Below are 27309 nucleotides of genomic sequence, written 5' to 3' on the forward strand. Positions count from 1 at the left end.
GGCCAGCTACAGATACCCCCTGCTCCCCCTCCATTTTCTCAGTTTCTGTTCCCCTGAAAGACTGCCCTCCAAATCCCTGAATCTTTTTTTCCCCCCCGAATCGACTCGGAGGTTCCAACTTTTATCTGAGCCTAATTGCATAAAATGAACTTTTCCACCCAGGAAAAATATATACCACCCTCCAGCTCACCTGTGCAATCTGAAGTTTCATTTCTACCTGGGAGATATTTTACAGACTTTGCATTCTCCTTTGCCCGAGGAAGGGCAAGTGAGTCCGAAAGCTCGCAAATAAAGAAAAATGTTTTGCAACTGTCCAATTGATCTAATCACCTCTACCACATTTACTGCTCCTTGTAGGGAGAAAGACAAAGCCTGCTATTTTCTGACTGCTCAGAGTTGGTGATACTGCTTGCACTCTATAGTACATCACCATACTTTAAAATTTACATGATACTTCTGCCTCTGAAACTGCAGTTGAATGAAATAGCTGCCCCAGTTTATAAAAGTTGTCATGAGTATAAATAAAAATTCCTGTCTCCCAGATTTAAAATAATAATAATAATAATAATAATAATAATAATTAATAAACAATGCACACATTTTTAGAGATATTATATCCATCTTTTAGATGCACAAAAGCAGCTGTTAGTGCATTTAGGTAACAGAGTATATTAATTGGGAAATACCTTGTACTTATTTTGGAATGAAAATTTGGGATTGACTGATCATTTGCCAATTCAAATCAATGCTTGTTCTTTGAAGGGGGAGGGAATCAATGAATGAAGCCAACAACCTTAAGGTGGTTGCAATGTGAATTTCAGATACTGCTTACTGGTCACAGTATGGTTTGAATAGTCCTCCTGAAAGATTCATAGAGGTTAGGGTCGGAAGGGACCTCAATAGATTATCGAGTATGAAACAAACTGATAGATTGAGGTTTAATGATCTAGTTTATCCACTAGATGTCATGGGCAGTTTAAGATGACCTTTTAACCTTCTATACAAACAAATGATTAAAAAAAAAATAAGCAGATACTTTGTCAAAAATCAGTCACACCAACATGATTTCCTCTTGCAGGAAATAAGCAGTTATTCTTTCCTACTTATACATATTTTATATATCAATCTTTGTTTAAACTCTTGATGCTATGGCATCCATATTGCAAACTAATTTGAGACCAAGACTGCTTTTAGAATAACATATAGTGTATTCAGATGCAAAACCACATACTGAGCATGAACTTGCTCTAGCTCAGATTTAAACAAAATACTGTGTGATTTGCATGAATACTGATGGCATTTAGGGCAAGTCCTAAGCATCTACTCATCTCATTGACTTCAGGCGCTCCAAAGTATGTTTTGGTGCCTTGCTGTTTATACAAACAATTTAAAAACAAAATAAATAAACAAACAAACAAAAACAACCCAAACCCTAAAATGAACATACAGAACAGTCTAAAGAAAAACACTCTTGATCCACTGTATTTTGGTTAATTGCATTCCTGTTGTGTCCTTCCATAAGGAGCAATCGTTGCTTTCATCTCAGACCCCAAACTGCCTTTGTACACTAAGTTGCATGTGCACAACACTTAAAAAAAAAAAGAGTCTATAGATACTCCTACTTCTTCCTTCTACTTATTATCCTAAGTTTGTGCCAGGATTTAAACTTGCTATTCCTGATTTTCCAACCCGTCTGAACACCTTGTGGAGGGATGGAATGGGGAAGAAATGTCTCAGATGACACGTCATGAGTATGGTATAAGAACTTGGATTAGGCAGAACTTCTGCTATCTTTGTACTTCCCTCTGAACAGGGCTGACTGTGGAACTGTCTGGCTCCTAGGGGAAATTAGAGCAGCCTCCAAGTTACTCTGAATTATGCTCAGCTACAATGGCATTTCTGGGATGTGACATCCACTGGGAATAGGTGGCTTAATACTAGGGACTGCAAATGGAACCAACGTAGCTGATTTGATGCCAATCAAAGAAATCCCAGTCTTGGAGTATTTCCAGATAGGAAGATACACCACCTTTAACAGTATTTTTAAAACAAGTGAGTAGTGCAAAGAGTAAAATATTTATCACAATACAGAATCAGGCACCTTATCAGCCAAATCAGTTTTACTCAAGCAGTACTGATATTCCCGAGTTATTCTGCCCCACTTCAGCAGTCAACAGCCCTTGTGACAAGTGAGATTTGCAGTATCTGTACCTGCCATCCCACTAGGATTTTCATCTTTAAAGTAATAAAAAGTATAACATTCTAGGATGGCTTTAGAATGAGCTCAGAGACACTACATACTATTTTTAGGAAGCCACCTTTTGTTGATGGGAAGAAAATATTTTGTTGACTTTACGTTTTAGCAAAATGAGAAATATATGAGTTAAAACTTACCATTTCCATGTTTCATTATTTAGTGGATTCTTTTAGATGGATCTTCCCCCTCCCCCCCCCAAAACCCCCAAAGTCAATAAAATCTTTTGGTTAATCAAAGCCAATAATTCACTAACCATTAGTTCAAGTTTATTCCTAGCTTTTTCTGGTGTTTCTCTCTTTCTTGGGGAAGAAAAGATGAGTGACGTGATCCAGAGAAAGACTGCTCCATTAAAATTACTACGTCGATTTTAATAACACACCCCTTCTTTTTGTATTAAGTTGCCATCATTAATCCTAGTCCATATTTCCCAATACTCCTCTTACTGCAATATAATTCCAAGCAAAAAACTTAAGTGTGGGGTACAACTTACTCTTTGCTTTATTTTGAAGTAAAAAATTAAAGTCTCCTATCATACGCAACAACACTTACAATTTTTAAGTTAATTTTTAAGGCCTGATTTAAGTTAGTTCACCCAAGATGAACTTAGATCAAGAATGGGTTTGTCTGATCTATCAAACACCTGTACATGTTCTGAGCAAAGCCCCAGGGTTGAGAAAGCCATGCTGCTCATCCCAGCCCTGAGGCTGCACTCTTTTTACCCCCCTCACTGCCCCCTGACTCTGACTGGGCTATTTTTAGCACCCTCCCAATCTCCCCACCCTTAGGCAGACAAAACCCACCCATCGCAGACACACCGATCCCCCTTCCAGCAGACCTGTCAGCCCCCCCATCCCACCCTCCCCCACAGACCCACCCATCCCTCCCCCCACTGCAAGTTACATACCCCAATTGCCCTAAGCAGCTCCTGGAACCAGAAAACACCTGTATGGGCTGCTCCTGGTCTCTATTCATGCCACTTAAAGTGAGCCATGTAAAGGTAGACAAGGTGCGGTGAACAAACATATGCACCCAAAGTTTCTAGGATCAAGATGCGGAGGATTTGCTTGTGGCCTCTCCAAGGCCAGAGAGCTACAGTTGCCTGGACAGAGAGCTAAAGGCCATGGGATCAGCAGAAAGACTTTCCTGTTGACTTCTCTAACCTGGGGAACCACAGCAAGAGGGCTGGAGGACAAAGGAGATAAGTCCCAAATAGCAAGCCTGGGGAGTTCCAGTTAAAGACCCCAGTGAGAAGGGCAAGAGTAACCAGTTGGCATAAGGGACTCTAAGAGCTTCAACAAGTATATCTATACTGATGTAATTGCACCTGGGACTTTTTTTTTTTTCTTAAAGACCATGGCCTCCAAAGCGTTCACTACGTGAACGGATTGATAAGACACTCTCCTCCTTCATGTACATAGCCCTCCCACCCTCCCCACATCAAAAAAAAAAAAAAAAAAAGTATACCAATAAATCTTAGGCTCATTCTGCTTCTCCAGAGTGTCAAAACTGACCGTTAGGATATACTTGAACCCTACTGCAACTCATTGGATAGCATTCAGGACTTAAAAGAACAACACCTGGTATTAATATAGAATTATTTGGGGAAAAAAAAAACAAACAAACAAAAAAAACCTCCTGCTTTATTTTTTTGAAAAATAAGATTAGCTGAAAATCACAAAATTTAAAAACTAATCTTTCCTTGGCACTTCCCTGAGCCCAGGAGTTTATGCTGGCAAATAGAGTGAGTGGTATATATCAGAGTTACTCTTTGATCTGGTAAATTAACCCAGAGTGAACTCAGGTTCAATTACAGTGTTAAAATGTATGACATCTACAGTGCTGTAACAAGTGATGACAAACGCCAGTTTTTTCATACAGAAAACCTACAATAACATGCACAAGCTGCAGCAAAAAAAATTGCTTTGTAGAGACATATCAAAATATATTTTGACACTTCATACATGGTCTCTTATACAGACTTGTCAATACATCCAATTGGATCTATTTAATGTTAGCAGCCCACAATTACAGGAAACCTTCATTTTGATATACTGCATGGAAAGAGAAATTTAGTTTACTTAGTTTGTGTGCACCCATACATGCACAAACCTGTTTGTAGCTATTGTTGATGTTTCATCTTCATCAGAAAGATCACATGCAAAGCACCGCTGGTATGAATTCCAACAACATAAGGGACTCAAGGAAATGTTTAAGTCTTCAAAGGGTGTAATAAAGACAATGTGTTTTGGGTCAGATCCAAAGTACATTAAAAATAATGGGAATCTTTCTACCTGCTTCAGTAGATTTGAATCCAGAATCTTGTGCTATGTATTTCTCCATGACAGACCAATAAGAGCACAGAAATATGTTTTTCAGAAGCAGACTATTAATCTTTCTGTTTACTAACTTATTCTTCTATATTTTGCCAGATAACCTCAGGAGGGCAGATGCGATAGCTACCGCCTCTACAGCTCCTCATATATGCAAGGTATCTCATATTATTTGGCATAACTCTTCCAAACTTCATTGCACATTTTCCTTCTTGTCTATAATGCTCAACTTCTCTTTCTGCTGCTACTTAACTTTGCAACAATATTACTTAATTCTGCAAAGTATGTTCTGATACAGCTTGTATGAAAGACACTATCTATAGAGAACTCAGCTATCAGCTGTTTTTGGCCCCCTGTAAAGCTGATAATGTCTTTCATAACATAAAAATAGATAAGTGCAGCTAATGCTTTATTTGAGAATAAGCCACTTAATCAACATTGCTTCAGTGATCAATTTGATGTTCTAATGCAGCTTTTCATTTGGCTCAAATACAATAATGCTCTCTCCATAGTGGATAAGAAAAAACCTGCTCTCAAAGTAAATGATGGGAAACACAGTTTTAGCAAAGAATAGGAATGATAGGATTTGTTCAAATAGTTACCAATGCCGGGTAGACAGATCTATAGACCTACAAATAGGTAGGTATGTACAGATATATATTTGTTTAAATAAATCTTGAATAATTAAGACATTTAAGAGAGAAATGTTATTGGATTAACCCTGGGTGAAATGAACCATAAAAATAAGGCTTGTTCTGTTGTAGGCATTAATGAATTCAGTATTTACTGTGTCACTGAAAAAAAATAAATAAATAAAAAAAAGAAATACAAAAACAGCAAGAAAGCAAAAATGTACTGAAATCTGGAGTGTAAATTTCTCTAAGTCATAAGCACTTCTCATATTTCATGGTAAAGGGCTTTATTTCTCCACTCCCACAGCTTGAGTAATGATATCGCAACTCAGAGAGGGTGCAAGGACTGGTATAGCTTTGATCTCACAAACAATTTTAATATCCCTTCCCTACCTCCCAACAGATATAGAACAGTACCTGTGCAGCCCATATCTCCTTAGTAGATATCTGCTCATTAGTTTAATAAGTGAATGTGTGCGCTGCACATTAAAACCAGTCTGGATGCAAATGAAAGATTTCTATGTGAAAAAAGTCATTTTTCAACATGTTGAGATAAAATTGGCAAAACTGTGGGTACATGGGAGAAATATGAAATTGAGCCAAGAGAGGCTGCACATTTAAAACAAGGAAGTACAGGAATGTGTTTGATAAATGCATCTTATACTACGCTTCTTTAAACTGTAGTAACTATATTTTATTGAGAACTAAAATAAGTAAATCAAAACGGGACTCTCAGAATGTGTGCTGAAGTAGCTCTGTACGTTTGTACTCTTCCTGGGCTAGCTGATCGTAGGTAAAAATCTTGGTTTTGCTCTTTCTGCAGTGCACTTCTAGACTGGGACAGTATGCCTTTGCTAATTGTGGATAAGATTTCTGCTCTTAGGGGTAGCCACATGCCAGCCAAACAACACATGCTGTAGCTCTATATGCATATGTCTTGGGGAATGATGTTTGGGGAAAGATGTATATAGTCAGGTCCTCTCTGACTGCAGAATGGACCTATGGGCACCCTAAGTGACTCCTAGCTCACTGTGCCAAGAGAAAGATGCTGACTAGTAAGGAAAGTAGAGCTCTCAGTGAAAAAAATACTTCTCAGGATTAATCTGGAGAGCAAGGAGAAGGAAATTAAAAAATAAATTACTCTGTTGGGGGAACAAGTTGCATGACGGACTTGCTCAAGTCACTTTATTTCCATGACTGCTCTGCCTCTGTGAAAGCTGAGGCACCTGCATAGGCAAGAAGGGAGAACATCAGTTCTAGGTATTTAGCTCTGTATCATTCCAAAAGCCCTATTCCACATGCAACCTTCTGAGAATTAGCTAGGCCAGCCTGTATCTATCTTATGCATGATTAATAGGTAATGTATCCATTACTCCTACATAACCAATAGCCAAGAGCTACACCTAGATTAGTTAAAAGGGCATATAGGAATTGAATAGTTTTCAGTCATTTTCTTCAGGGTATGGTCAGAGTCCAATATTTCTAGTCACACTGAATATTATCAGGTGCAGGCAGGTAGACTGAAGCTAAAGCAACAGCAAGTACTATTTAACATGAGTAAGGATATCAAAATCAGAAAGCAACTGAATAACCCCTGTGAGGCACAAAATGAAATCTTCCCTGAGAGGAACTGTATTTCCTCTCATCATTTAACTGTACTTATTTGTTATTTTAGGGCTACTTGTGAGATTCACAACTGCTGAGCTCAGGGCATTATAGAATTTTCTTTTGAGAAATCAAATACACACTGAATAAAGAATGATATAGACACTGAAAACAGATCTGAAAAGAAAAGGAAGATGAAACCTGAGCTGGACAACCTTAGCAGTGCCTTTTTCAGTATCTGTATATAGTAGATAGACATCCTCAGTAAACCACGTAAAATTTAATTTTGTTCTTGCATCAGGCTTCTGGTTTTTCAAGACATTATTTGCTAAAAAAATCTGGAAAAGGATAAGGACATTTTCCAGCAAATATTGATCTATGGAGCCTGATTTTCTGAGAGGTTCTTTAATACGAGCCATTGCCAATTCACCAACCCTGGCTGCCAACTCCCTAGTACAAAATTGATTAAACATCTGCATCAGGCTACTAGTCTAAATCTATGGACATCAAGAGCCACAGGAAGTGTTAAGAGTGTTTTCTGGATGTGCCAATAATTGCTAGTAAAATGTCTTAATTGCTTTATTGGCACGGTTTAAAAAAAAAAAAAAAAAGTCTTCTCAGAGAGCCAGGAACCCTGCAGTCACTTTTTAGTCATCCTTCTATCTTCCACAGATGCTGACTTTTGAGGACCAAATTTTGTCCTAGTTGCACTTAAGCAAACTTCATCAAATTACAAGGATTACTGACTAAGAACAAGATTTGCAGAAGGCCCTCAGAGGGCTCTTCTTGAACAATTAGTTCTTAAAAATACTCTTTTTTGCCCTGTCCATAAATACACTGCAATATGATAGCTATTAAATGATTAAACTTTTTGAGAGGTCCCCCCTCTCAGTCTCCTTGTTATTTAGGAAGACTGAAGGTAAATTCACCATCGTACACTACAGAGGTAGAGGCAACAGAACAGCAGTTGCTCAACACTTTAAAATAAGGTCGCTAGCTTTAATACTTGCATAATCACATCTCTCTTTACAGAACTTGGGAAGTCAGACTACAGACCAACACAAATGTGTTTGGGTTTCAAAAGGTAAACTTCAAGCCAAATAAATGGCAATGTTTACATAAGAGGCAACTAAGCCATTTGAAACTTTCAGTAAGGAGAGCTAAGCAAACCCACATTAAAATGTTCATTCATTAGTCTGCTACAAGGGCATTTTATACAAACAAGTTTCAATATAGGTGTAGTCAGAAGTCAGGCCACCATGATTTTTAGATATTTAGAAAAGTGCATCTTATGAAGTGGAGGTTAATTATGAACTTTAAGAAAGCAGAGAGGCAGCAAGTTAGCTCCTGGCACCTTACACATGAGGCACATGGCTAGAGCACTCCTGCACTCCAGAAGCATCTTTCTGGCAAGGCTGAAGTCATATTCAGGCATTCCCATGCTGCTACCCTGCAGTGCAAAGATGTTTTTTGACCTTGGAAGATGCTGGGGCCAAAAACCCACACGGAAAAAAAGCAGGACAGAGCATGTGCCAACAGTGTGCACTGCCCAAAGCTGAAGTCTGGCCAGCAGGAGCCACACTGGCTATTGGACAAGCTCCCAGCTGCAGGAACACCATGACTGCAGCTTCCCTGTCTGCCAGGACCCCATGTAAGGCTGGTGGGACCAGCACAATTACTGTCCCCAGCCTCCCCTACCCAGGGCCAAATTAACCCTTTAGTGGGCCCATGGCAAACAAACTCATGGGCCCCTACTTTGTTTCACTCAATAATTATAATATGTAAAATAAGCACAACTGGGCTCCTTCTTCACTTAGCGTGCTAGCCATGTGCCTAGTTTGCCATTGCCTTAATTTGGCCCAGCTCCTACCCCATCCAAGTAACCTGCCATACACCAGAGCATGCATGACCACAGGTGTTCCTGGAGGACAAGTAGCAGCCACACAAGGTGTGCAGCTGCTACTTGTCCCTGGGAAACCAAACGTCTGCATTCATCTGGATGCAGCCAATAAGTGCATGTCAGAGCCCTCAGACTGTTTTAATTTGTGCTGACAAATATTCCTAAGGAACATGGAAGACTAAAGGAGGAAAAAAAAGCCACGTGCAGCCACTTTTCTATTGACCCCTGAAAGTCCTCAACTGGACCCAGAAAAATGGTTCAGGAAATTTGCATTGCATCAGCATAATCCTAATAGGAAAAGGAAGACCCAGTACTTGAGTAGGGTCACATACTGGTTTTGGATAGGTGCACAATTCTTATTAAAACACTGTATTCTACCATTAAATGAAGCTGCTTCACAATTCTTCCTCCTATGGACACTGAATGAAACCTGTAGTTCATCTCTTCAACTTTCCCATCCCATAAATGGCCAATGTCAAACTGAAGAGAAAGTGCAAGAAACCTCTCTCCTGGTGACCACTTCCATCTTGTTTGGACAGACGCATCATACCTTACTCCTTGCATTACTGCCAGTCTTGATCATTCCAAGCTGTAGTTCAAGTAGTTGTAGATTACAAACAATATTATTGTTTATTCCCTTAATTCACTAGCTGCAGCAACCTCAGAAACAGGTGTTTCCTTGGTGTTAAATTGTATTTGCTCATTCTGCTTTCCTATGGTCTCGTGTTGAATAACTGCATTATGTACAAGGACCAGCTCCCATCTTAAAATACATTATTAGCTTCAGTGTAGACACTTCAGTAACACGGAGTAGAGCACAGATTAATCAGGAAATTCTATTTCCTTTACCTTAATTAAGAGTAGACAAGATGTGCCATTGCAATATTTAGGTGTTAATGTACCAGGGAGGCACCAAGTGTGCCTGCAGGTGTGTGTGTCATGGGGGTATGAGGGTATGTGGAGCAGATGGTAGGGATTAAAACAGCTAAATAACAAATACTCAAGCTAATAAAAACCAATTTCAAATGGAAACTGTGATTGATTTGTGTCCAGTTGCCATCACTCAGCAACCCAAGAACTTATCCAAGCATTGTGAGAGTATGAATGGCTTCCAAGCAGACTGGCCTCTTCATTTCAGAAAGACTAGGATGTAATTTTGACCGATAAGAGGTATGCAGATTTGGCAGGTTTGGGGGGATTTTTTTTTGTTTGGGGGGCAGGAGGGGAATCTGACTATGATAATCTCCAGCCAGTACCATGTACTAATTAGAATACTAAATGTAGGTAGGAATGCTAATTGCATGCAGTGATTGTTCTTCCTGAGAGGAAAAGGATATAAAACTTAACCCTGTTTGACAGGTGGCATACCTGCAGCACTGAGGTTAAGAGTCAGTCAAAATAGAGAAGTTGGCTCCCAGTAGACCACAGCTCTGTCAATCAAGGGCAGACTCAGCCAAGTAACAGAACATCTGAGAAAATTTGGTTTCAGGGGTTTTTTTGTTTTGTTTTGTTTTTAGTTGCCTTGTTAGAGAAAATAAACTAATGCAATATGAACTGACTTCTGACATTTTGTTGAACTTGCATTTTTGCATCTAAGCATGTGACATTCTTCTGTTGATCATGATCTAGCACTTGCTATGTCTGGGCATTTCTGTGAAAGAGCTGAGACTATACACCACCCCTTTTTTAAGTTTATGTTTACTCATCTTTTGTAAAAGCCCAAAGGCTTTTAAAGTGTTACAAAATGGAGTACTCCAATATCTAAAGGAGGAGTTCAGTCAACCTATGTCCTTGTATCGATCTCTTATTTCTCCCTACGCTTTCTTTTAATCCTCTCCATAATTAAATGGAGCTATCCCCCTGAGCTATACAAAACTGTCAATTTCCTCTGAATCCATTTTTAAATATCCATCCTTGAAAGAGTGTGGGCACTGGATCAAGCTGTCTCAGCTTGATCACCGTACATCCATATAACCCACATGGCTATCAGCAGTTCTCTTGAAACTGGCATAGCTGTCAAAAGCTTCCTAGTGCTATGCAAACTCTGCTCTAGAGAGAGCAAGGGAGATGGGAAGGTATTGATCCAACTCTTTTAACATGCTAATTTGCCTAGCCATGGTTTCAATCATTGCCAGGCTGGACACTTCAAAAAGGAAACTGTTTTCAAAGAGGGGATGTCTTTTTCAACTACAGAAGAAACTTAAAACTGAAAACAAATGAATTTAAGCACCAAGTTCACTGAAGCACTAGTCCACTTTTTTCATCTCTCCAGCCAGATGTGTTTTATGTATGGAAATACAGACTTGTTAACTAATGCTTTTACAATCTGGCCTGGCAGGGAGCCTCTGGGATAAAGAAAGTGTTCTTTACCCTTGAAAATTGTTCCACTTTGAAACTAAACGCAGATTTAAAATAAATAAATAAATAAATAAAAAAATCTGTAAACTGTTGAAGAATTTTATTGATTCCACTTTCTGACCCCCTACCACCTGTTTTTCTCAGGATAAGAATTAATCCAGCAGTAATTAAGATGCTGTAATTCATTAACAGCAATGCTGAAGAATGCTTCAGCCTGTCTTAAAGTGTTGATAATGAGGAAATAAAGCTGATTGTTCACTCCATTTAGATGCTGATGAGAATGCACAGAAAAGACTGAGCCGGACACATCCTATGTGACAGAAGCATTATTAAAATATTTAAACAAGCAGAAGCAGCAGCCTTTGTTACTAATATGCACCATCTTTGAGTGATGGATAACTACAAATGCAAGTCATTTATATAAATGACAAGATTTATTTAATGGTCTCTGGAAGCACCAACATACCCTACAGACAACAAACAGTTTACTGTAAAGGTCAAAAAATGAGAGCAATTTGCAACTATTTTCAGAACATGTATGTTCTTCTGGTGAAGAGGAGCTTTGAAGTTCAGAGATCTTAACTAGGCTGCTGTTTCAGTCCATTTTAGGGAAGGGACAAGTCACAAACATTAGAAAGAAATCCTAACTTTTCCAAAGTAAAATGGAATTCAGATCTCAGATTCTGATTCAGGTCGATCTCCGTTTCAGGGCTGCATTTATCATACTGGGAATACCGCAAGAGGATTTTGGACAATTTTACGGGTAACAAGATTCAGAAAGAGTAGCCGAGGGGTAGAAAGAGAAGAAAAAAAAAAAAACCCACCACGCAAAAACCTCAGCCTATCACACCTGTTCACCCATAGTAAGAGCCTGGGAGACAAGCTACCCAAACAGGACTGCATCTTAACTAAGCATCAGGTCTGCCCATATTTACCTGTCATCAGTACTGTGGGAGGAAATCAGTATTCTGTTAGCTTTTGACCCTGGGGAACTAGAGTAGACAAAGAACCAATCTGGAGCCATGGGAGAACATAGTCAAATGGTAAACGGCAGGGAGCCAATTGTTAAAGCAACATTTGGCTCTGGAGCAGGCAGTTGCGTTGGGGCAAACTGTTATTCACAGAAACAAGGCATGAAGAGATAACACCATAGAATATGAACAAAATGGAACTTGCTTCCTTGTCACTAAATTGTTAGCTTTATGGTACTTCATGCTGAACAGTATGAAAAAAAATTCAATTTGCTTTGAAGCGCATTAGTCTAACATCCTAATTATTGTTTACATTGCCATTTGCCTTCTATTAAGAATTGAATAATTATCCAGCACTTGATAGTTTAAAAATACAAGCAAACAGGATTATCTGGGTAATTAAGACACTGTACTACAGCTTTGTACTGGGGCTCCGTAAAATACTCACACATGCAAATTAAAATTATCAATGGATTTAGTTCAAGTGGTAGTTACTCAGATCTGTACCTTATTAGAAAAAGATTACTGGGATCACTTTTCAGGGTGGATCAGTTGGAGGGAAGGATGGCCCTGGTCTCTTCATACTTTTTAATGAAAATATCTAACGTCAGCAAAATGCTGTACTGTCTACCAGGCCAGGGACACTGGAGTTGGACTTGACAGCTAGATTCACTGCTCAGCTCAGTTACAGGCTCAACCTCCTTGTGTGATGAGAGAAAGATCTATCAGCGTTTAACAGCGCTTCTCCATTTTTCCTGGTCTCATCCTTGGTCCATCTTGTCTTTTTAGCTGGGATGCTCTTTGGCACAAGGGTTATTTTATACTAGACATAAAATAAAGTCCTCATCTCATTCTGAGGACCCTTCTTGGGCATTACCAGAAAGCAAATACTATTCTGAACCTACCCAGAATTTAAAATTTTCCTCCTCATGACTACATGCCAAAAACAAATGAAGAGTACCTCAAAGTATTATTTACATCAGCAGTCCATTTATACTGTATTTTGAACAATGTCTTCCTATTTTCTTAAAAATCCTTTTGGGCAAAAAAGAAACTTTTGCATGTTTCTTTGTTGTTCTAAATGAGCCTTCCCTCAGCCTAATTATGCTATGCTGTTTGACACTGTGAAGTTTACTGCCCTGTGAAATTAGCTTCAAGTTAAACACTAACTGGATATCAAAAAAAACTTTGTGCATTTATATTTGCAAAGAAAAAGAAATCCTTCCTTTTCTGTTCATTTACATAATGTAGCATTAATGTGGCCATGGTCCTAATTTCATACCACTTATTTACAAGACAAAATGGAAAACAGTACATGCACACAGAAAAAAAAGAAATACAGTAAATACATTCAGCATGTGTTCTGACTTAAAAATCAATAAACCTTTCAACAAATCCTTCCCAAACAAGCCTGTGTTTTGGGAGTATTTAATGAGCCTCAGCTTTACCCAACTTCAGGCCAAAGGCAATTTTTAAAGAGAAGAAAAAATAAATAAATAAAAGTCACTTAAATCAAAAATATGGGGGGGACGGGGGATCTACAACTGGAGAATTAAATATGAAAAGTATTTTCAAAAAAAGATCATTTTCTCTTGATAATCACATATAGCAGTTTAATTTGTGCATGTTTGCCCTAGCACTAAAACTGTGACTTTTCCTCATGTTCCAGAAGAGAATTCTGGCCAAGTCCATTTAAGTCATGAAATTACACCAGGGCTGAACTGGCCCCTTTGGGGAACATTCAAATTCATGCACAAAACTTCAAGCTTATTTGGTGGGGTGGGGAGTTCACTTCCTGGAGTTAGTCATTTCCCTTGGAAGATGTAGGTACAAGAGTACCATTGTGGTCACCCATAAACATCTTGAGTAAATTGTATTCAACAGTCTTCATCTCTTCATGGCACTAGAAACATTGATACAATTTGCACCTAAAGTAATCATTTTACAAACAAGCTAAGGAGTTTCACTAGAGCAGAGCACTTTCCCATATGTCAGCTTGAAGTCAGCAACCAGGCCTCAGCATTTAGGGAAAAAGAGAAAGGAGTGCCAGCCAGCCATATCCATAAGAGAAGAGAGCTGGAATACAAAAGGAACTCTGTGCAAATATTGCATTTTGTATCTCTTAAACAAAGAATTTAAATAAAAAACAGAATTAATTTGCATGAAATTGAAATCTTTGAGCTCTGCATAAACAGAAGGAGATTTTGGCTGAGGCTTCCAAAGGAAGCTCTTACCTCTTTTGTGAAATGGGTGTGCTACTTTGCATGAGGGTATATACAAAATATGCAAATGAGGAATCTGCTGCATGCAAAAGGCAAACTGGCCAGACAGCTGACAATCCCCATTCACAAGGAAACTTTCCTAGTCTCCAATGGAAGTGAAGAGAAGAGAACCAACATGTTTTCTTCCCAGGGAGGTGAAACACACTCTGAATATTCATAAAACCTCTGTTTAGTCATGGGAGTGTTAATGGTCTCCAATTCATGAAACTGTGACCTCACCTGCTCCTTCCCCTACAAAAGAAAAACAAAGAACCAACCACACACACCACATCAAAAGGAGGACATAATGGGATGAATTGAAGAGAGAGATTTATCCCAAAGCCAGGGAGAAGTGTGAGGGAGAAGGGGAAGAAAAAAAAGTCTCAAAGAGAGAGAAGTAAACAGCTGAATTTTTTTCTTGATTATTGTAACTGTAAGGAGAAATGAAAGTTTCAAGATCACTGGATCATGTTATCAGACATATAAATAACTCATAAGTGGCCAAAATCTGTCAGACTAGGTCTCATCATGCATCAGGCAAGTTTGGGGAGTAGTGAAGGGAGGGAAAGGGGTGGGATTTTTACCTTATTAAGTTTACAATAAACTACCAAAGATGGTATGAAGTCCTGTCATCGCGAATCATTTTTCATTTGGTTTTGATTAGCATAATTTGCTGATCTCCGTTTTCACTAACAATGCAAAGGCCTGACAGTCTTGAATAAATCAACAGAAGCTGTCACAGATTCTGATGGAAGCAATCCCAAAATTTGCTCCAAGGAAGAGTCTAACGGACCATTATTTGAGAACCTTTTTAGCTACATAGCTAAAGGGGAATTTTTTTTCCCCCCAAGTCTGCATGATGTTTAAGTGGCGATTTTGCAGCACACTGTGTGATACAAAGTCCTTTCAAGAACTATCCCTGTAGGATGCGACAGGTTCTGCTAATGTAGAACCCAGCCATGTCATTTATTTCGTAGATGAAAAACTCTTAATTATTTTGGTTCAAACAGATTGTGCCTCAGCACAGCTCCTCTGCTCCACACCCCCCACCCCTCCAAGAAGCTTTTCTGTCTTCACAAGTCTGTTAAACCCTACCATGTTAATGCTGTTAGTTTTTTTGCTTTTTCTGTTGCCAAAACTGATCAGTTTGGCAAATGTTAAGTGAGCTCAAATCTGCCTTTCTGGGGCAATCCTGGTGCTTACCCATTATATAAAAACAATATGCACTTATGGCATCTTGACCTTGACAAAAGAAAATGCAATCGATACAGGGAAACAAACAAGAACACACATACAAGCTAACCAAACAATTAAACTCTGCTCTTCTGATATAAAAATGAATTGCTCTTCTCAATGATCACAGTCATTCTTCAAAGCTACAGAGATAAAAAAGTAATCATATTCAAATTATTACTTTTTTCAAGATGCTTTTATCAAAGAGGGGAAATTCCAAGCAGCAAGGATATAAAACTGCCACTCAGAACGGTTTCAGCAAGGCTAGATTTTCTGCCAATTGCACAGTTTACACACACTTATATACCCTTCTTTTTGTGAGTTCTGAAGACAGAGCAGTTAATTCTCATAACCTTCATATGAAAATCTTGATTATCACACGTTTTTGCTAAATGGCAAGTTTAAAAAAAAAAAAAAAAAAAAAAAAAAAATCGACATTTGTAATCTCACAGCAGAATCACCACAATCAGTTACAGTCTATTACTTCTCTGATCTCCCCCCTCCCCCGTTTGCTTTTCTTTTTTCTTTATTATTTTTGCATGCAAGACCAGCATTTTATTGCAATTAGGAAATCAAGTAACTAAATCCAAGCCATACTGTATCAATGTGTAACAAAATCATTTAAGTCACAGTGATACATTCAAGTTAAAAAGAAAGTCATGGCCTTACTGTGCCCTAAAGCAGTAATTACTTTAGTCTTGAGATATGTCACTAGATAAGGTAATTTCATGTTTCATTAACAATAATCCCTGTGCTTTCTTTTTAAAGCACTAGCCATTAATGAATGAGTTTGATAAGTTAAAGCTGCAGCCCCTACCATCAGCAGACAATGACTGTTCCAACAAACTTTTTTTTCTTTAAGTATAAAGAATCACAGTCCATGTACAGTATCTGGAAAACATCCTGATTTTAAGTACAATTTAAGATGTTATTTTCCACTTCCAAACCTTGATTTTTTTTGACAGGTGACCAATTATCATGAGCTCCACAGTGGAGCTGGAAGGAAGGGGGGTTTTTTGTTTGTTTGTTTTTATACACACACAGAAAGAGTGGCAACTTTTTTTTTTTTTTTTTTTTGCAACTGTTTTCAGGAAACAGCTTCTTTGGTCAGCTTCTACTGACCTATTCTCAGCAGAATTTACTCAAAGTCAAACTGCTTCCAAGTGTCAACCACATGTTCTCCTTGACAGACAAACTGCTTCACACATTTTCTTCCCCTCCCTCCCCCCCCCAAACAAAACTAGAAAAAAAGTAAGTTCAGAAAAAAGTTATTAAATATCAGAAGCTGGAATTAACTTGCCACTGCTTTCGGAGCATCATCTTTTAAATACTGACATATCTGTTCATTCTTGGACTCTATTAGCACATAGTGTTGGAGGTGAGAATCAAGGAAGCATACTTCTGTCCCCAAGCACCTGAAGTCTTCCAGCAATGACCAGTGTTAGATCCCACAACAAGGATGTCTTAAGTCCCACACTAGCCCAGACTATTTGTGCCATCAAGCCTTTAATAAAACAATTAAGGTCTTAATCTTAACTCTGACCTCAAGATCACAAGAGGAAGATGGATGATGAAATGGATGATCTCTGACCTTCTCTTGCATCTGCCCTGCCACAGTCAATCCAATGAAAGACAACTGGGGGTGGAACCTGCTCACTGTGTTCCAGTCCTAAACTGGTATCCTTTTATAGTTTTCTGCAGACTGAAGAGATTTTTCTTCCCTTTACCATTCCCTCAAAAATCTGTGGGAATCCTAACGTTTATCACTGCAGAAAACCGACAAGAACAGCAAATTTAGTGAATTCTAAAGTTAACTGAAACAGGGAACTGGTAAAAGGGAAACCCTATGCAACCATGTCAAGAGGCCAGTTCGTTTTAAACTTAGCCTTAGTGAAAACCATCAGAGAATGAGTTGTGAACTTGCAGTACACTTCATGAATTAAAAAGGAACTTCTTGGTAAACTACTCTGGTTTGGGGAATGGCAATGTTAAAAAGGAAACCACAAATAACCACTGATGAAATGGTTTTAACTATTCAAAATTACTTGCTGGCTTGCATCCTTTGAAAAAGAACTTGAACAGGCTAGCTTTACATTGGAGGGCCTGGTAGACAAAGGTTTCTTTCTCTCTTTCAGATATGACCTCATCAGATTTCTCTTTAACTAGGGAAATGGATAATCAGGTTTCGCAAGTCCAACTTGCATGGGTCTAGCTGAGTTTATAGGTAATCTGACTGGAAACATTCATTCCCAAGGTCTATTCCAAAAAAATATAAAAAAGCCTCACCATCTGTACTGCCCACCAGTAAAACCTCTTGAGTGACTTCCCAGGAACAACGCAGCATTTGTCATGCAATTAGCTCATCACGTCTGGGCCAGTGGCTAAGAAAAGTGTTAGATCTGCATCAATCAGTGTGACCCTGTACTGACCCAGTAGTCCTATAAAAGAACCATGCCATAATCTCCATACAACAAACCAAGATGCCTTCTTCCATTCACTTCCTCCTCTCATGATTTGGACTGTAAGAGTGTCAAGAAGCATTGACTAGAAGTTACTGGCCATTTGAAAAATAATAAAAATCTCTTCACCTGATGGCTGTCCTAAACAGTGTCCACAGCACATCATCTACGTGCTCCTGTGTTTATTGAGGCACAAAGATTTCCAAGTTTGTCTCTCAGGGTTCCAAGACAGAATAATTTACTTTAAATAAGGTGCTCTGTCATTGTGCTGTTCATTTTTCAATTCTCACTCCAGCCCATTGTAATTGTGTTGATATGACATGCTTACATTTTTTCCATCTAACAAAAATGCTAAAACGAAGACAGACGCTTGTGCTTCAGCTCTGCTTTCCTGCCAACTGTTAATTGCAATGCATAAGAGTGAATTTCACATTATTTTAAATAATGATTTACAGCCAATTTCAACTGGACTTCTAAGAAAGTTGGGGGGGGGGGGAGGGGGGGGGAGCAGAGGTGGGAGAAGAATAGAGAACTGCATCCTTCTAAACTGGTCCAGAAAAGCAGCCATCAGTTGGTCACGTTGCTATATCATTCTCAGGCACAGCAACAAGACATTGAATTTTCCTTTGGGGGGGGGGAAAAAAAAAAAAAAAAAGCCTGAAACAGAAAGGAGGCCACTAAGACCAAAACCAACCAAAGTGCCTCAACGAAAATCTTGGGGCGAAATCCTTCAAGCTGCTGTGCATTCCCCATGGATGAATTAGACCCATTAATCTGTGCAATTAGTCATTAAAAGACTACTTAGACTAATCATTATTTAGTTTCACATAGGCAAAAGTTGGAAAGATGCAGCCTCAAATGGTTTGCTTATGCAATGGTAGAACCTTGGAGGGGAGGGAGAAATAATCTTCCTTTTATATAAAACTTTAATCCCTAATTCTGCAGCACACCAGGTAGAAGGAAAAGACTTTTAGCATTTCTAAGAGTACCCTAGCACCTTTACTGTAGAGACAAAGAGACCCTCTGAGAAATGAAAATATTTGGACAAAGGCAGTAGTGTCAAATATCAAAGGGTTGTTTAGTGCAAAAATACACAATAGAGTAAAACACCAAAAAATTACATTTCCTAAAGAAATAAAATTAAAATAAATTAAAAATAAAACCAGACTATATTGCGTCACTTTGTTTCCCTGTTTTACGGCTGAACTCCTAATAAAAAGTGTGTTTCATCTTTTTCTCTGGCAGAATGCAGCATTCTCTGTGTTTAAAATCTCCTTGAGAGAAAAAAGGGTTGGGGGGAGGGTGGAGAGAGAGAGAGACTCTGTCCCTTTAAAATGATGATGGCTCAAGTACATAACTTCTGTGTTCATTCAAATTTCAGTGGCTACTCCCAAGCCAATTCAAATTTAAGTGCCTGTTAGCAATTGTCTTTTGCCTTCTGGTGATTATAATACCAACACAACAAATGATGCTGCCATACTTCTTAGCTTTGCCACCTGGAGCTACTGGACTTTCTCATTAGACCCCTCCATCTCACTGCATCCCCCAGGAGCTACTAATTACTGGCTTTACTCCACTTACTCTTATCTCCAATTCAATTATGTGCACTAAGCCCTAATGAAAAGTACAACACGGCTGCTCCTACCTTGGCATTCCCCATTGCGCTCTTCATACCCAGCATTGCACAGACAGTTGCCAATGGGTACCAGCCATTCACCATCTGCCCCACAGTACATTTTTGGCACATCCTTCTCTTCTGAGTTGTTGACACAGGAACCACGAACCTCTACCAGAGAGGATGTATCAGCCCCAGTGATGGTGTCCGGAAACTGAGCCAGGTTGCGAACTGTCAATGGACACTTCTTGTAAAAAACACGAACAGACACCAAAGCAATGCAAGCACCTACATCCTGAAAAGCCAGGTAAAACCCTTTTTTGCTTAGTGGCCCCACATCACGGATTTCCGTGTTCAGCTTCATGATCCGGTCACCGATGTCCACCTGGGTGAAACTTTCATCAGCTGCAATAGTATCAATCTTGGCAAACTGGCTTTCTCGGATAAAACGTTCCTTATCATTGTTAGATTCATAGTAGTAGAGGTTAAAAGTCTCTTTGCATGTTCCCATGACACCTGGCAGGCTATTGCAGTCTCTTAGTGTGAACTTAATTTCAATATATACCCGCTGAGCCCCCTCACGGGGAATCCAATCAGTTCGTAACCAATTGTTCTGACTGGGCTCCATCACATTGCAGACTTGATAGGTGCGGATTGGAGTGTTTTTCTCATCCATAATGCTTACTTCCTCCCACTGTGAAGAATTAGAGAGGGGAGAAAAATACATCAATGTTAAGTACATCAGAGCTTCACTAAAGAATTAATCCATTCTTTCATTGGTAGCATGCAGACTTGTTTCCAGTTACAGAAAAAGCCATTAGATCAAGTCACATATATACCCTAAGTATCTGAACCCAAGTGGTCAGATACTTTCAACTGCAAGTTGAAAGTGGGCTGATAAACATACCCCTGGGTACAATTTTTTTTTTTTTAATTACAACAAAAATATTATAAAAGAAAGACACCATATACTGAGTCCCTGTATGTTAAAACTGCATCCACATTTTCCAGAGTCCCTGTCTAACACCATTCCCATGAGTCAATCCATCTTCACTCTCTCAAAGCTCTGAGCACCTATTTCTATCTGCTTCCACCAAAGTTTACACATTACATTATCTTTTTTTGGAATGATGGTGGTACAAATTAATTTACAAAAACAATGTTCATTATGTGTACTCCAAGGTAAAATTCCTGCTGAGCATTTTTGCCAAGTTCCAGGGTAGAATTCCAGCTCCACTGAAAGCAGTTAGACTTCACTAGGGCTAGACATTCACATACAGAATATTAAAGACAGGGGGTAAAATCGGATAAGGAGAATATATTGTCATTTAATTAGGATCCCAGAACTCTACTTCCCAATAAACTTAAGTTCTTTTCCCCCTTTTATATTTATTTTCGTGACATCCTGTAGTTATAAAACTCAGGAAAAAGGGTAGTTAAATTTATAGTCTACTAAACCCCAAATGTGACATGCTTTAAATCTCTTATTCCCTAGATCAAATTTGGGCATTTTCTTCTCAAAATGAAAAGGAAATGGTAGAATTAAAAAAATAAAATGAAATAAAATTAAAAAGCAATACAACTATTGTACAAGGCCAAATTCAGTCCCTGAGGTAACTATGGGGAAAGGCTACAGCCACCTGTATGTCAACCAGACTTTCAGTAAAAATAAGATGAATTTATCTTAAAAAGAAAGAAAATGACGAATAGCAGCTCTAGAAAAAAAAGTGTTAAAGAAAGATTATCATAATTATATGATGCAAAAAAGAAAGCAGCATTAGTGGTCTTTCTGTTATCTCTTCTTTAACACAAACATCACAGTTCCGCAGAAAGAAAGAGAATATGAATCTGGGATTCCAAGTCAGACAATGAAGCATGTGAAAATTATGCTTCCAAAATTGTTATAATATAACTTTCAAGAGGCTTCCTAGAAATGCTTTTGAAAACTACTGAAGCCTTTGCTTTGATAAATGGAAATGTTCTTAACAATATGGGGCTCTGCACATACTATGAGGCATTCTTCTCATAAAGGATTGTTCTTCTGCAAGTGCTCTTTAGTTAAAAAAAAGAAAAAGACTCCAGTATAGTTGAATCTGTTTATAGACTATGGCAGTTAGCCCCATGAGTCACCAGAAATAGAGAGAATAACGTTTTAGTTTATTGCCTAGAGATACCTGCAAATTAAAAAAGAAGGTCGGGAGAGAGGAAGAGAGAATCAATAGCCAGTGTGTTATATTACGAAAAAGGGGAAAAAAAACTAGAAAGTTATCTTTTGATGTATGATTTAACGCTGTGTTAGTAACTAGACAAAGTTCTTTAAATGTACAGCTACCATGGAACCAGCTTTGAGTTTAAATCCTGCCTTCACAATCCATCCCTTTCTATTCTCTTTATCCTCCAATTGTCTTACTACTACTGGGTGTGGAGGAAAGGGGAGAGAGAGGAGAGGAGGGAAATAATACTTGTCAATGGGATTTCCTTTACTGCTTTTACATGACAGTTGATGCAGCAACAGGACCTGATCCAAAGCCCACAGCAGTTGATAGAAAGAGCACCATCAAAACACAAAAGACTTTGGATCAGGACCTCACTGAGATCTTGAGCTTCACTTTAAAAAAAAAAAAAAAAACCCTCCCCCCCCAAAGAAACCCAGAGCCCCACCCCATTCAAAATCTATTAAATTTATATCCATTTTATATAAACAAAGTGTCAGCTCTATAACCAGGAGCCAAAGACCAGAGCTCTGAATTTCCAGCGGCTCGGAATGTATAGTTAGAGAAAAATCTTTTTTTTTTTTTTTTTTTTCCTTGCAGCTAAAATTAACTTTTATAATCCAACTCTTCCCATGGTTGAATGTGGCAAAGTAAAGCATTCCAGACACAAAACCACCCTTGCAACTGTGAAATTTAAGGGCAAACCATTAATTATATTTACGATGCAATACACAGATTCCTTGGGGGCTACTATACATTTGGCTAGTTTTAGTCACCAGTAAAAACCTATTTTTATCTCCAAATTTCATATTCACACAAAATGATTCACACCTAGAGAGCTGCCTGTTATAGATCTAGAAAACAGTCTTTTGTTACATACAATAATGCTACACACAGTTAAAAAGAAAACAAGCCACCACTAAAAGGATAGAACTTCAGGGGTTCTTTTAAATGAAAAAGAAAAAGAAGGGTGGGAAATAGTTCTTTTCTGCTGCTTTGAAATAAGCTGGCCACATAAGAGAGAACATGTACTTTTAAATTTTTCACTACCAGCTTAAAAATAACACACACATATATGTAGGTTTATTAAAACTAGTCACATCCACAAAAAAGCAGTATGCGTCACCTTCTCAAATTTGAGAGATCACTCAAGGAACACAAGAAGGAGAATCTAACAAGTTAAAACTATTAATAATATACAGGTCTTCTTTGGTCATCAATTCTGCTGTTGACTTAAAGCTTTGCTATGTTTTAATCTGCAGTGTAGATATCTCTTGGTGAAGCATAAAAAAAAGACTGCCTGAATCTCTGACCTTTGCAGGGTATAGGATTAACAAGGAGGCCTGACTCTCACAGAGATAAAGCTGTACCTTTTCCCCACTGTCAAAAGATGAGGGCAATTGACTGCAATCAGCAGTGAATGTGTGCTCTCTAATACTGCCAGAGACCTGCCAATCACTTGGTACCCCTTTAAAATGGTTTGGGGGACAGTGTAGTGTGCTTAGACAGTACACAGCTTGAATTGCAGTCAAGTTCAGGCAGAACAGCAATGGAGGCAAACCAATTCCCCATTTTCCCCATGTTATGGGGAATTCAAGGCTTGTGCATAAAACATACTTAAAGCAGCCTCAAATTCTTTCCACTTACTACTGTCTCCTTTCCTCTTCTTTCCCTCCTACCCCCAATTTTTAATGCTTTAATTCTGGAAAGGTAGACAATGTTAAGGTATTTGAAGGTATTTTACGTTTAACAGTAGTAGGGTACACATTGCTGAAAGATTTCTTAAATTGTTTGTTTTGAGCTGTTTAATGAAGAGCAAGGCCTTATGTATCATCTTGGCCTACAAAAGCGGGGCTAGCCATCAACTCTCACTATCATCCTTGGAAGTTGGATGTTCTCAGAAGTTCCTCAAAAGAGGTGCTGAGCACCTTTCAGGACTGGATTCACATTGGCAGCAGCAGGCTTTGCTTACAGATAATTTGCAGAATTATCAAGAAATGTTTGCATAGAGATGATTAAGCAGAAGCCTGCCTACCCCCAAGATCTGTGAACCTCTGACAATCAGCAGTAAACTAAATAAGCTATTGTTGCATCTCTTTAGAAAGATTCTTAACTGTAATTCAGATGGCTGACAATGTACGAGAGATGACCCTATCAACTGAGATTCATCTGTCCAGAGACCAAAACGTAGAATGTTTATACTTTGAAATTAATCTGTTTAACTACTGTCCTTTCACACCATCAGAAAGGTCCACCTTGAGTACCGATTCCCACCTTTTAGTCTAGAAATAGAACAGCAATTGCTCTGAACATAGCTCTGTCAAGACTATCCATGGCTATAACAATTAGAGGCAAGATTCCAGTTTGGTAGCCATATCACATTTCTTGTTAGTATTTCAGCTTTAAATAGGCATCTAAGTCTGTGCCTCAACCAATCTCCTAATTTTGAAGCCTCTTTTCTGCCCTTTTGGTTTCCAGTTCTTCCATGACAGAACTATCCAAAGGGAGTATAGGGTTTCTCCAACAAAGCGTAATTCACTTCTTAGGCCATGGAAGAAACCTGACCTCCTCACCACAATCAACAATAATCGAGCCATTAGGACTCTCCAGAAACTTACTAATCACTCCCTTTTACCCTTTTGATCAGATAGCAATTTAGAACTTACCCCTCCTTCCAAAGGACTCGCTATCCACCCGAGTTCTCCCTGAACTGATCTGGAATCCAACAGGGTAACTGCAGGAAGGCAGAAATAAAATAAATTAATTTTCAGTTGCCAGAAAAGTCAATATGAGTAAAAGTATTTACCCAAGTGTTTCCATATGTGCAGTGAGATCATATCCAACATAAAGAAGAACCCCTCCCCCAAGTTTTGGTTTAAGTGTTTTACTTCAATATCTTTATTTACTTTATCTTTTCTTAGCTTTAAGCTTGAGATGCATTTCATTTACAGTACCTTAAAAATGTATTCTGAGGACAGTGCTTTAAGACAGTTGGGGCCTCCCCCACCAACATCCACCTGTTATAAAAAAAAAATCATTCCCAACTAAAAAAAAATAAAAAAAAAAAAACCTAAAAGATATTAGCTATGTTGAAAAAAAAAAAAAAATAAAAAAGCTTGCAGATCATATCCAAAAATTACTATATCTATTTGGTATGGTCCTTTACACAGGTGACTACAGTGGCAAAGGTTAGAAATGTAGTTTATTAAGATTTGGCATGATCACACACTTCTACCCTTTCAGCGCGGCAGAGCTGCAAGTGATTTTCAAAGGGATTCCCTCCGAGGCAAAATGAACACCTTTGTTCCTTCTGTTCGCTACTACCATTTATGATACTCATGTCAATATTTTTAAAAAGGAGGGAACCATGATAACCAGGACAGACGCAGGGCCCTGCGGCATATCTGAGCCATCGCAAGTGCTGCAGATAACACGGTCTCGCAATTGAGATGCTTTCCTGCCCTTGAAGGAAAACACCTTTGCTTCCTCCAACATACTTTGAGGTCACCCTGCTTCCCCTTCTCTAGCCGCAAACACGCAGGAAGCCAGGGTGCAAGAAGAATCCTAATCCTAGGTGCAAGAAGAACAACAACATAAAAGTGTGGACAAGGCGATTTTAAATGCCCGGCAGCCCAAGCCTGAAGCGCCGTGCACCTCTCTGGACTCCCAGTCAAGGGAGTGGGCTCTGGGGCTGTGCGGGGATCATTTGCTCCTAGCATGAAGTGTATTAAGTGAGCTAAGACAGACTCAGAAATCCCCTCCCCTCCCAGCTTCCCCCCCGAGGAAAAAAGCCCACTAATTTGTAAGAGCCTGCCTGAAGCAAAGTGCTCAAGGCGGACGAACCCCACTGCTAACGGGGGCCAGCCCAAACCCAGAAGAGGGGCCTGCCGGGGACCTCCTTCGAGACCAGCCCGGTCACCTCACCCCCCGGCCCGGACAGAGGGGCGCGGGGCAGAGGCAGGGGCAGGGCCGAGGCGGGCTGGGACTCCTCGCCCCCGCGCTCCCTGCGGACTCGCGTCGGGGCGCGGAGACAGAGGCAACACCGGGGCTGGGGGAGACGGCGGCGGGGACGAGGGGGACCGAGAAGCGGCAAGAAGCGGCGGGGCAGAACCCGGTACGCGCCCGCTCCTACTTAGCGGCTGCAGCTAGGACAGGCGGGACGGGCTCGAGGACGGGCTCAGCGCGGAGCGGTCCCGACCGCCGGAGACAGGCGGGAGCAGCACCCGGCCCGGCCCGGGACAGCGCCCGGCTCCTCTCCGGCTCCGTCGGGAGCGCCTCAGGTAGACAGTGCCGCAGGCGGGGGGGGCCGTGCCCGCCTCGTCGCCCCGCGAGGTCCCGGCTCGGGAGCTACGGGGGCCCGGGAGGGCGGGCGCCGCGCTCCGCAGCCGGGCCACAGGCGCAGCGCGGGGGAGTCCCGCGCGGGACCCGCAGCCCCGGCGCTGCCCGGCCCCGGGTCAGCGACCGCCCGCCGCTCACCTTCATTGGCGGGGTAGACCCGCGAGCCGGTGACGCCGTAACACGTCCCGAAGAGCAGCGAGAAGAGGGCGCAGCGCACCGCCGCCCCGGCCATGCTCCTCCGCCGCTGCCCGCGCCCGCCCGCGCTCAGACCGCCGCGCTCCCAGCGGAATCACTGCTCACATGGGCAGCGCCGCGCTGTAGACATGGCCAGGAGGCGGGGTGGGGCGCTGACGTGTCTGCCCATCAACCCCCCCGCCGCCAATCAGTGGGGCGAGCGCTGAGTCACGCCCCCTCCGCCCCGCCCCCCCGAGCTGGTGCTGCAGCTGCTGGGGCAGCGTTGGGAGCCTAAGTCTGGCCTGGCCGGGCTGGGCCGGGCCGGGCCGGGCCGGGGGCGCCGCTGTGAACCGCTGGCAGGCGGCAGTGGGGCGTCGCGCCCGCGGGGGGCTCAGCCGGGCCGGGCGGGGCGGGGGGAGCAGGCGGCCCCCGAGCCTCACCCGGCCGCGCGGGAAGGGCCGAGGGTCCCGGCCGCCCGCGTGCTGCCCCGCGCCGGGCTCCGCCGCTCCCAAGGCAAAGCAACAGCGCCACCGCGCGGGCCCGGAGCGCGGCCCGCGTGAGAAAGCGGTGCCGACGGCGGGCGAGGAAGGAGTTTGCGGCGAAGTCACTCGGGAGAGCGGCGCAGCGGGCGCTCGGCTCCGCGCAGCTTCCTCCGCGATCTGCCGGGTGACTTGTGCCCCGCTCACGCAAGCGGAGTGCACCCCGCAGCGCCGAGGCGGGCGGGCTGGTGGCGGAGGAGAGGGAAACTCCCGTGCTGGGGCGGCCTGAGCGCGGGGCTGCTGCTTCCCTGGCGCTGAGGAGGGACGGCAGGTCCCCGCGCCGCGCGCTCGGGGCTCCTCGCGTTCAAGGGCTCGGGCGCGAAGGGAGGCGTGGGCGAGCCCCTCGGACGTGACAAGTTAATGAGAGAGAAGGCAGCAGCTTCCTCTCGTTGCTTGCGGATGGATGTGCTCGCCCTCCCGTGCA

The 27309-nt window shown here is 41.1% G+C and overlaps 1 protein-coding gene across 2 annotated transcripts in view; it reads right to left on the minus strand.

Annotated features, from left to right (window-relative positions):
• EPHA4 (EPH receptor A4) overlaps positions 1 to 26506 on the minus strand; it is a 148449-nt gene extending 121943 nt beyond the window's left edge. The window contains exons 1-3 of one of the 2 annotated variants that reach the window (XM_006266068.4): positions 26311 to 26494; positions 24501 to 24568; positions 19652 to 20315 (exon numbers count right to left, since the gene is read on the minus strand). In XM_006266068.4, coding sequence (XP_006266130.1) covers positions 19652 to 20315; positions 24501 to 24568; positions 26311 to 26404 — 826 coding nt within the window. In that variant the 5' untranslated portion in view covers positions 26405 to 26494. Of the gene's footprint in view, positions 1 to 19651; positions 20316 to 24500; positions 24569 to 26310 lie in introns of both variants that reach the window. The other variant, XM_059730942.1, reaches the window with a different exon arrangement.
• Positions 26507 to 27309: the final 803 nt, after the last annotated feature.

Source organism: Alligator mississippiensis, chromosome 7, assembly GCF_030867095.1.
Source record: "Alligator mississippiensis isolate rAllMis1 chromosome 7, rAllMis1, whole genome shotgun sequence".
Lineage (NCBI taxonomy): Eukaryota > Metazoa > Chordata > Crocodylia > Alligatoridae > Alligator > Alligator mississippiensis.